Source organism: Tupaia chinensis, unplaced genomic scaffold (assembly GCF_000334495.1).
Source record: "Tupaia chinensis unplaced genomic scaffold, TupChi_1.0 Scaffold143636_1, whole genome shotgun sequence".
NCBI lineage: Eukaryota > Metazoa > Chordata > Mammalia > Scandentia > Tupaiidae > Tupaia > Tupaia belangeri.
In genome coordinates, this window is record NW_006203484.1 from 454,361 (window position 1) to 466,001 (window position 11,641).

The following is an 11,641-nucleotide window of genomic DNA, read 5'->3' on the forward strand; positions in this document are numbered from 1 at the left end:
TAGGGGTTCAGATTCATCTTTCTGCAGGTGGATGTCGAGTTTTTCCAGCACCAATTGCTGAAGAGGTTTTCTTTTGCCCACTGGATTGACTGGTACCCCTTGTCAAAAATCAGTTGACTGTATGTTTGGGAATTTATTTCTGGGGACTCTATTCTGTTTTGTTGGTCTACCTGTCTGTTTCTTTGCCAGCACCATGGTGTTTTGATTACCACAGCTTTGTAGTATATTTTTGGGTCTGGGAATGAGATGCCACCTACTCCACTCTTCCCGTGTAGGATAGCTTTGACAATACGATATCTTTTATGATTCCAAACAAATTGTATGATTGTCTTTTCTAGACGGTGAGGAATGTGTCTAGTGCTTTGATTGGGATTGTATTAAATATGTAGATTAATTTGGGTAGAATTGCCATTTTGATTATATTAATTCTTCCAATCCAGGAACATGGAATGTCCTTCCACTTTTTTGTGTTGTTTTCAATTTCTGTTTTTAGCTTCTCATAGCTTTCCTTGTGGAGGCCTTTGGCTTCTTTGGTTATATTTATTCCTAGATATCTTATTTTTTTGTGGCTATGGTAAATGAAATTACTTTATTCAGTTCTATCTCAGCCAGCCTGCTCTTTGTATATAGAAATGTTATAAATTTCTGTATGTTGATTTTGTATCCTGCAACTTTGCTATATTACTTCCAGAAAGTTTTTCATGAATACCATTGGATCTTCAATGTATAAAATCGTGTCATCTGCAAATAGAGTTTCACCTTCTTTTCCTATTTGAATGCCTTTTATTTTATTCTCTTTTGTGATTGCTTTGGTGAGGACTTCCAGTACTATATTGAAAAGGAGTGGAAATAGTGGGCATCCTTGTCTTGTACCAGTTTTTAGTGAAAAAGCATTCAGCTTTTTTCCATTCAGGATGATGTTCCCTATGCGTTTTTCATAGATAGCTTTTAATTATGTTGAGAAATGACCCTTCTATGCCGATATTGCTGAGAGTCTTGATCATGAAGGGATGTTGTATCTTATCAGATGCCTTTTCTGCATCATTCGATATGATCATATGGTTTTTTATCTTTCTTCCTGTTACTATGGTGTATTATATTTATGGTTTTGTGTTTGTTGAACCAACCTTGAATTCCTGAAATAAAGCCTATCTGCTCATGAAGTATAATCTTTTTTATAAATTGTAGGATATGATTTGCTAGTATCTTGTTGACAAACTTTATATCTGTGTTCATCAGAGATACTGGTCTATAGTTTTCCTTCCTTGTCTTGTCCTTACCTGTTTTAAGGATAAGGGTGATAGAGGCTTCATAGAATGAATTAAGGAGAGATTCATCTTTTTGGACCTTTGGAAATAACTTGAGCAGAATGGGGGTTAACTCTTCTTTAAAAGTTTTGTAGAATTCAGAGGTGAAGCCATCAGGACCAGGGCTTTTCTTTGTTGGGAGGCTATTTATTACTGATTCAGTCTCCTGGCTTGTTGGGAGCCTATTCAGACTTTCTACATCCTCCTGGCTCAATCTTGGTAGATTATATTTGTCCAGGAATTAGTCTTTCTCATCTAGGTTTTCTTTTTTCTTGGCATATAGTTGTTCATACTATCCTTTAATGGTGTTTTGTGTGTCTACTATGTCTGTTGTTACATTGCTTGCTTCATTGCAGATTTGATTTACCTGGTTCCTTTCTCTCTTCTTAATAGCTTCACTAGTGGTGTGTCAATTTTGTTTATCTTTTCAAATAACCAGCTTTTTTCCTTTTTGAGAGGCTTTTGCTATAGGACACGTGTGCTCACCAGAAAGACAGAGAAACAGAGACAGAAAGCGAGAAATCACCCCCTGGGAGGGGATGGCCATGCTGCAATCCTGTCTCCTCCATTCTCCTCTTGGGATTTTGGGCATGCACGCACACACGCCTGGCATGAGTTTAAGCCACCAGGTCCAGGACTCAAACCACTGTCGACTACATAGAAGTTCAGTGACATAGCCATTACGCTAACTGCTGGTCCCAAGTATGAGAAAGTGGGAGGCACTGCTGAGATTCGAACCCAAGATCTCCTGTTTACTAGACAGGCGCTTTAACCAACTAAGCTATGGCACCCACACACTCCAAACCAACTCTTACTTTATTTCCTGTATAGTTTGTTTACTTTCTATTTCATTTATTTCTGCTCGTATCTTTATTATTTCCTTTCTCCTGGAGTTGTTTGTTTGTTTGTTTTTGCTGTTGCTTTTCCAATTCTCTGAGGCACGATGTTAGGTAGTCCATTTACCTTCTTTCTGCCTCCTTCTTATGTGCACTAATTGCTGTGAACTTCCCTCTTATGACTGCTTTAGCAGTGTCCCAATGATTTTGGAAACTTGTGTCCTCATTGTCATTGGCTTTCATGAATTGTTTGATTTCAGTCTCTATTTCTTCACTAGTTGTGAAGTCATTCAGGAGTCGGTTAGTTTCCATGTATTTGAGTATTTTTGAGGATTTCTCTTGAAATTAAAATCAAGTTTAACTCCATCATGGTTGGAGAAGATGCTGGATATAGTTTCTATGCCTTTGAATCTGTAGAGGCTTGCCTTTTGCCCTATCATGTGATCAGTCTTCGAAAAGGTTGCATGTGGGGGTGAGAAAAAAGTGTATCTCTTTGTTTTTGGGTGGAAAGTTCTATTATCTGTTAAGTCCATTAGATTTATGGTATCAGTTAGATTCTTTATGTCTTACCTATTTTTTGTCTAGATGATCTGTCCAGAGGGGATAGTGGGGTGTTGAGATCTCTAACAGTTAGTATGTTGCAGTCTGTCTCTCCTTTTAGATCTAACAGTCTTTCCTTCGTGTATTCAGGTGCTCCTGTGTTAGGTGCATAGATATTTAGAACCGTTATATCTTCTTGATCGATTGACCTTTTTACTACAATATAGTGCCTTTGTCTCTTCCAACAGTTTTTGTTTTAAAGCCTATTTTGTCAGAAATTAGTATCAGGACTCCAGCTCTTTTTCAGTTCCCATTTGCATGGAAAACCTTTTACCAACTCTTCATTTTTAGTCTGTGTATATCTTTTTTATTTTTTTTTCTTTTTTTGAGAGGTTTTCACTATAGGGTGTATGCGTTCGCCAGACAGAGAGACATAGAGACAGAAAGCGAGAAATCACTCCCCAGGGGGGATGGTCACGCCGCAATCCCTTCTCCTCCATTCTCCTCTCAAGATCTTGGGCGTGCATGCACACGTGCCCAGCGTGAGTTCCAAGCCACCAGGTCCGGGACGCAAACTGCAGTCGACTACGTGGAGTCCAGCGACATAGCCATTACGCTAACTGCTGGTTCCCTTAGTCTGTGTATATCTTTGTCCATGAGGTGGGTTTCCTGTAGGCAACAGAGAGAGCATTTCTGTTTTCTTATCCGTTCAGCCAGTCTGTGTCTCTTGATTGGAGAATTTATTCCATTAACATTCAATGTTGTTATCAATATTTACAGACTTATCCTGATGTTTAAGTTGGCCATTGTCTCGGTTGTCTTTTATTCCTTTATTTCTAGCTGTTTATTCTTTAGTTTTCCTGGAACAGTACTCTCTTCAAGGTTTCTTGAAGAGCTGGTCTGGTGTTGGCAACTTCTTTTAGGTTTTGTTTGAGAAGATTTTAATCTTTCTTCCCATATGAAGGATAACCTTGAAGGATATAATAATCTTGATTGAAATTGTTTCTCTCGGAACCAGCAGTTAATATAATGGCTATGTTGCCATTGTAGTCAACTGCAGTACAAGTCGACTCCCATGTAGTCGACTACAGTACAAGTCCCGGACCCGGTGCTTTAAACTCACGCCAGACACGCATGCATACATGCCTAAGATCCTGAGAGGAGAAAGGAGGAGAAGGGATTGTGGTGTTGCCATGCCCCGGGCAGTGATTTCTTTCTGTCTCTCTGTCTCTCTCTGTCTTTTTGGCGAGCACACCCACCCTATAGCAAAAACCTCTCAAAAAAAAAAAAAAAAGTTTCTCTCTTAACACTTTCAATTCGTCTCCCCATTCTTTCCTTGCTTGCATTGTTTCTGTTGAGAGGTCTGGTGTTAGCCTTATGGGATGACCTTTGTAAGTCATTTGTCATTTCTCTCTTGCCAGTTTTAGTATCTTGTCTTTATCTGTGGTCTTTGCCAATCTGGTTAAGATGTACCTTGGGGAAGAGCTTCTTAGGATGATTCTATTTGGGTCCTTTGTATTTCTTGGGTCTGGATATTTGAGTGCCTCTCTAGACTTGGGAAATTTTCTTCCAGGATTTTATGGAATAGGTTTTCCATGCCCTTATTAATTTCTTCACCTTCTGGGATATTGATTATTTGGATGATTGGATGCTTAATGGAATCTAGTATTTCTCATATATTCTCCTCGTGTTTTTTTATCTGTTATTTTCTCTATCTTTTTGGTGTTTTTTTCTAGGTCAGAGGTTTTATCTTCTATGTTGGATGTTCGCTCTTCAGCATGATCTAATTGACTTTCAATACTTTTGAGAGAGTTTTCGATTGCCTGTATTATAGACTTCATCTCTAATAGTTCCTTCCGAGAGTGTCCATTTCTTCTTTCATATCGTGGAAGGACTTCCTAATCTCCTGTAGTTCATTGTCTCTTTTCTGTTCCAACTCAAAGAATTTGTTTATGTTCTAAATTCTTTCTTTGACATTTTGGAAACTTCTTCTCTCTATTCAAGAGATGGAGGAGAGTTACTGTGTTCTTTTGATGGAGACATAGTTCCTAGTTTATTCAGACGTGAAGCTCTTCTACTTCTAGCCATTGGGAGATGTATTCTCTTTTTTTTTTTTTCTTTTTTTTTTGGAGAAGTTTTTGTTATAGGGTGTGTACACTCACCAGAGAGACAGAGATACAGAAAGAAAGAAATCATCCCCCCAGTGGGGATGGCCACGCCACAATCCCTTCTCCATTCTCCTCTTGGGATTTAGGGCACGTATACACATGCACCCAGTGTGAGTTTAAGCCACTGGGTCCAGGACTCAAACCACAGTCGACTACATGGGAGTCCAGTGACATAGCCATTATGCCAACTGCTGGTCCCTCGGGTTATGTCTTGATGTTCATACTTTTACATCTTATTATCTGACAGTATTTCATTCTTTCAATTTTCTGTGAATTGATGTGTGCTGAAGTCTCTCTTCTGTTGTGTCTATTAGCAATGTGGTCTCAAGAAGAGTATTCTATTCAGGTGTCTGAAGAGCAGAATCTCCTTTTTCTCAGGTGGTTCAGATAAAGGGAAGATCCCAGGGGGCCTTACTAAGGTATTTCAGAACTGTGATTCAAGACCTGTCTAGTCCCTTCAGGAGGGTGGAGGATGAGGAGAAGAGGACAATATGAGAGGGAAGAAAAGAGTACGAAGGAGAATAAAGAAAAAGTCGTGCACTAGTGGGCACGCAGTTTTATTAAGGGGGGTTGTAGCTGGAACTGGGGCTCTGCTGGAGAGTGGAAGCTAGTCTGTGGGGCAAGGAGGAGTAGGATATTAACAAAAGAAAGAAGAAGACAAAAAAAAAAAAAACTGCCTACCTTTCTGAGAGGAGAGTGCTGTGGGGTTGGGAGAGCTAGCTGGAGCTGGGACTGGGGCCAGTAGTGGCCCTGCCTCAAAGTCCCTTGCCTAGCCATGGGGCTGGAGATGGAACTCAATTATTTTTTTAAAAAAGAATTATTTAATTTGATTTACTAGTTATTGTTATTATTTTTTAATTTTACCAAAGAGAGACATGGAGAAAGAACCTGAAAGTGAGAAAGCAAGCCACTAGGTCCAGGACTTGAACCGTGGTCAACCTGTGTGGGAGTCTAGCCCCATAGCCACCATGCTACCTGCCAGCCCCTTTCCTACAGCATTTTAAAAAATTATTCATCATCAATAAAATTAAACAAAAAACTAGATCCTAGGCAATTGGAATGTTCTTTGGAACTGAGGAAGCTGGTATTTTCAGATCTTTAACTGATGTGCAGAATAGGAAAGAAGCATGTACTCTGGTAAGAATCCTGTTCTCGTGTGTGAGGTGATTAGGACTAAGCTCTGTTTTGTCTCTACCAAAGATAGAAATTCAAAGGGATTTCATTCTCTGAAATCTCTTGTTTACTAATCTTCATTGTCACTTTACTCAGTGTTCACTATACTCTGTTGTGCTCATCCATTTTCTCATTTTCCCTATTTCTTGAGAGAAATAGGAAACTGTTTCCTGACTCTAGGGTATCAGTATACTATGAATTTTATTTCACTTTTTTTTTGGTCCAGTTATAAGTGTTAAATGCCATTACCAGTTTCTTCTCCCTGTTTTCACATAGCATGTTTGTGTTTTCTACCCAAACCAATAGATTAAAGGAAATACATAGTTGGAGTCAGTTGACATGAGGAAACTGTCTAAAACAAAAGAACTGACTATATAATAATAGGGCATCTATGTAGAAGTCAGTTTCATCAGAAATGATATTCAGATTCATATGATGTTATTTTCTCATTTCTAGAGAGGAAATGGAAAACTGGTGACCGACTAGAGAACAGCCAGGAAAATCAAGATGACCATTTTTGGCAGCTTGTATTCACCAATAATAAAGCAGTAAGTGTAGAAAATGGTAATAGACTAAGGAAAACTTTCAGTTTGAGCACAGACCCTGCTTCCTCAAGAAACTTAGCCTATAAAATATGTGACTCATGTGAAATGAATTTGAAAAACGTTTCAGGCTTAATTATTAGTAGAAAGAACTGTTCCAGAAAGAAGCCAGGTGAAATTAATGTATGTGAGAAATTGCTCCTTGATATTACACATGAGAAAATTCCTGTTGGAGAGAAATCTTGTAAATATAATCAAAAAAGGAATATCCTCAATAATCATCAAGATCTTACTCAGCCAGTTTTTGATCAACCTTTTGAATATAATGAGGAGGCAACCTTTTTTACAAATAAGAGATCTCACATAGGAAACACTCTCTGTAAATATAATGAATGTGAAAGAACCTTGATTGAAAACTTAAAGCTCAATGTATCTCAAAGCACTCATTTGGAATTGGAGTCTTGTGAATGCAGTATTTGTGGGAAGTCCTTTTATATGGATTTAAGATTTGGCTATCAAAGAACTCTTACAGAAGACAATCCTTATGAATATAGTGGATATGGGAACATCTTCTGTGACAATTCAACTTTTATAATCCATCAGGGAGCTTACACAAGAAAAATTCCCCATGAATATAAGGTGAATGACAAAACTTGGGAGAAGTCAACCCTCTTTAAACATCAGATAGTACACATGGTACAAAAACCATATGAGTACAGTGGAAATGGAAATAATTTTAGGAAGAAATCACATCTTACCCAACTTCGAAGAGGTCACTCAGGAGAAAAAACCTTCGAATGTGGTGAATGTGGGAAAACCTTCTGGGAGAAGTCAAACCTTACTCAACATCAGAGAACACACACAGGAGAGAAGCCCTATGAATGTACTGAATGCGGGAAAGCTTTTTGCCAGAAACCACACCTTACCAATCATCAGCGAACACATACAGGAGAAAAACCCTATGAATGTAAGCAATGTGGAAAAACGTTCTGTGTGAAGTCAAACCTCACAGAACATCAGAGAACACACACAGGGGAGAAACCCTATGAATGTAATGCATGTGGAAAATCCTTCTGTCACAGGTCAGCCCTAACTGTACATCAGAGAACACACACAGGGGAGAAACCTTTTATATGTAACGAATGTGGAAAATCTTTCTGTGTGAAATCAAACCTCATAGTACATCAGAGAACTCACACAGGGGAGAAACCTTATAAATGTAATGAATGTGGGAAAACCTTTTGTGAAAAATCGGCTCTTACTAAACATCAGAGAACTCACACGGGGGAGAAACCATATGAGTGTAACGCATGTGGAAAGACCTTTAGTCAGAGGTCCGTGCTCACTAAACATCAGAGAATACACACAAGGGTGAAAGCTCTTTCAACATCTTGAATGTCCCGAAGCCTTTGTATACTTGTCAAATTTGTTATACAACTCAAAGAAAAAAAAGAAATTAGAGAAAGCCAAAGAATGCCACAGTTAGAAAACGCTATCTTATTTGAATATGTAAACACTTTTAAGAAAATTTAAACTTTTTGTAAGAAAACTTACAGAGAGGAAAATCACTTAAGCAATGTAAAAATCTTTACCTAGGACTTATCTAAATGTAATACCAAAATTTTATTGTAAATATAACAGACAGTATTTATGCCCATATTCACAGTGGGATCTAAAGCTTAAAAAATGTCGAATGATAACAGTTAATCATTTAAGTGAAGAGCTCCTGATGTTTGTAAACCTTACGTGAGAATGTTAATGTAACCAAACTTTGTATGTTGAAGCCCAATGTGGTTGTGAGGAGAAAATAGGAAATTTTAGTTTAATAACTATTATGGTATATGTTAATATTTTCCACACTACATGCCACTAGTGTCTTTTAAGGTTGATATTGACTATGTATGTACATATGTATGTATATATATTGTCTATATGTAAATATATTCATACACACATACTTACACATAGCAATATGCTAGCATCACCTCATTCTGACTTAAAAGTGGTGCCAGTTGTGAGATATTTACACATTTTATATGCCAGTTAAATGTCATTATTTAACATACACTTAAAATTGAATTATATTAAGAACAAAGGTAGTAAATACTCAGTACTTACCACTTCCTAGTTATTTTGCTATGTTTCACTATTATCTTTGTTTTGGTTACTTACGTTATTAAATCTATATGTTGAAAATGGCATGCTACTTCACATCTCTTCCCAACTCTACATTCAGCGACATCATACTGGTATCTTGGATTTAGTGTAAGGAGTATTTATACCATGGGAATTGGCAAATTCTACAAATCGGGGTTCTTATTTTCTCTCAGAACCTGTTGTCAAATATTTACCTGCACACCACTGTGTGTATATATGGAAATGTATCTGAAAGATTTAAAGTGCAACCTACATACCCCTTTTTTATTTCCTTACATAAATAAATTGCTGTTGTTATTATTGCCAAACTACCTGTTCAGTAAAGCAGCCAACAAATATTTTTGTGAGGTTTTTAGCCTCTGAATCAGTTCTATTCTAAATATTACCAGAGTCTATAACTTGACCATTATATGTTTTGAGTGAGATACTATTTTACAAAGAGCCATATCGCTTACTTTTCCTCTGTTCCTTGGTATATTTGAATATGGCCATTATCACCAAACTGCTGCTTCAATAAAGATGTCAAACAGTATTTTTCTGAATTTTTTCAGCTACCTCTGGATCAGTCAGTAATGTAAATGCTGTTAATAGGGATGATATTTACATAAATTATGCAGAGATTAACATCAGTTATAAATAATAGTACTCCCCGTACAAGACAAATAAAAAGTGGTGATATTGTAATGATATTACCCTTTCATACTCTTGGTATTCTATTGTGGTATCTAGTTAGGCGTGATTATGTAACGGTCATTCTGTGTAAGCCAGAAACTGTGTTTGTATTTAGTATTGTAGAGTGTCATATAGTGTTGTTTGTTTTGTCCTATTCCTATGCTTCCTTGGAACACATTGGTAAGCAGTTCTAAGAGGCATTTCCCACCCAGGATATTACCTACTTCTTTCTTACAGAGCTAAGTTTTATCGCTTTGGCAATCTAGATGATTTAGGAGTACATTCACAGTAATGAAAGCTAATCATGAAAATTCCATTCTAATGCTCTTATTGGAGAAAGCATGTAAACAATGAGATATTGGGGAAATATTTTACACTATTTCAGGGAAAGATCTCCATATTATCGTGATATGAGAAGATGTGAGAGACAGAAGAGATTGTCCCCCTTCTGCTGGACTTTTTCATGTCTGTATGTTATATGGCTTATAGTTTTTAGCCTTGGAATTTGTAGCCTGAAGATAACTGTACAAGGTGTGAAAAAGCAGCTCGGAGGTGACTGCCCTGAGTCGCTCAATTCTCTTTACACTCTATTGGGACTGTGCATTACCTGTTGTAACAGTTGAAAGCATCCTAGCCAATACACAGGAACACGTTTCTAAGTGTTAATGTTCTCTTTACAGGGATGGTTGTTTGTATCAGCCATGGTTCTCTGTGGAGGAAATACAGAATTCTCCAACTAAAAAGATGTTAATGACAGACTTATTAAAATAATGTGGCCCTGAAATGAGAGCTACTGAAATCTAAAGACTAGCATTAGCAGGAAGCTATTATCATTGTGAGGCTTCAGGGGCAAGACAGAAACACCAGAACCCTGTGTGAGCTATTGTGGCCACCTCGTAGGAGATGCTATTGGTACCAGAATTGTGGCACCAAGTTGCTGGTACCTCCCTTTGGAGAACCCAACCGGATGCATCAAGCAGGACAGCCCAGGTAGACAGAGAAAGGGGCAGAGAAAATGGAGAATACGCAGCACAGTGTTTCTTATTTCTGTAAAAGGCTCAGCCTTAGGACTAAAATTATTCTGTTTGAAAGTTACATGTTTTTTCTTCATTGTGCTTTCATATAAGCATAAGTAAATTCCCTTTGGAACCAAGCACTGTGGCATGTGAGAAGCACTTTTACATGTGAGAAGCAGATGTTTAAATTGCATTATTCATACATCTCTCTGTGGTGTTCCTTGTTATGTGTGGTGTGAGATAAGCAGCTCTGTATAATTCCAGATAGCCAGTTGTCCTTGTACTGTTTGATTAATTCATCCTTTTTCTTGTGAATTTTTATCATTTACTTTGATATAATGTGTTATAACTACTGTTTTTGTCTGTTCAGTGCAACTTTTCTACATTCTTCCAGTAATAGAACCTATTATTACAATCACAGTGAGTGATGGAATTTATTGTACATGTGCCATCTCTTCCTGTTTTCATATTTGTATTGATCCAGGAATGGTCATTTTCCAGTATAAGAACTCACCCCGTATTTTTATTGGCTGGTCACCATAGACGAGATAATTTGTGTCTTCATTGTTGTCAGCAGCCATATCAAGAAAATACATTTGCTCTGTGACATGTTGAAAGTCAGCCCTCAACACAGAAAAGAAAATATATTTGCAAAGGAGATGATGATACATATTATAAAGAAAAATGAAAGTAGGAAACATTGTCAGAGGGATGGTTTGATTTTAGATAAGGTGGAAGGAAAAGACCTCACTAAAAAGGCTACTTTGAGGGAGGAGCCATGTGGATATCTGCAGGAAGAGAGTGTGTCTAGCTGATACATATGCATGTGTAACCTGCAATCCTGTTTAAGATTTTGTTTCAGGACACAGTACTTATTCTAGTTACCTGTAATGTGCTTTAATATAGTTTCTTTTGTACTGCATTCTATTAAAAGAAATCATTGTTCCCATATACTAAACTGGCTACACAGCAAATGGGTCATCCCCCAGGACACTACTGTGTAAAACCAGAACAGGAATTGATGAGTCATAAATTTATGCTTTCTGAAATGACTAATCACCACCATTGTCTGGAGATTATTTTCTTTTCTTTTGGAGAGGTTTTTGCTGTAGGGTGCACACGCTCACCAGAAAGACAGAGGGATAGAGAGCGAGAAATCACCCCCCGGGGGGATGGCCATGCTGCAATCCCTTCTCATCCATTCTCTTGGGATCTTGGACATGCATGCAC

The 11,641-nt window shown here is 37.7% G+C and overlaps 1 protein-coding gene and 1 non-coding gene across 2 annotated transcripts in view; one reads left to right on the forward strand and one right to left on the reverse strand.

Annotated features, from left to right (window-relative positions):
- ZNF248 (zinc finger protein 248) overlaps window positions 1-10,990 on the forward strand; it is a 27,019-nt gene extending 16,029 nt beyond the window's left edge. The window contains exon 6 of the mRNA XM_027766696.1: window positions 6,481-10,990. Coding sequence (XP_027622497.1) covers window positions 6,481-7,961 — 1,481 coding nt within the window. The 3' untranslated portion in view covers window positions 7,962-10,990. The remainder of the gene's footprint in view (window positions 1-6,480) is intronic.
- Window positions 2,025-2,098, reverse strand: TRNAT-AGU (transfer RNA threonine (anticodon AGU)). Its single transcript has one exon. It is a non-coding gene; the product is annotated as a tRNA-Thr (tRNA).
- Window positions 10,991-11,641: the final 651 nt, after the last annotated feature.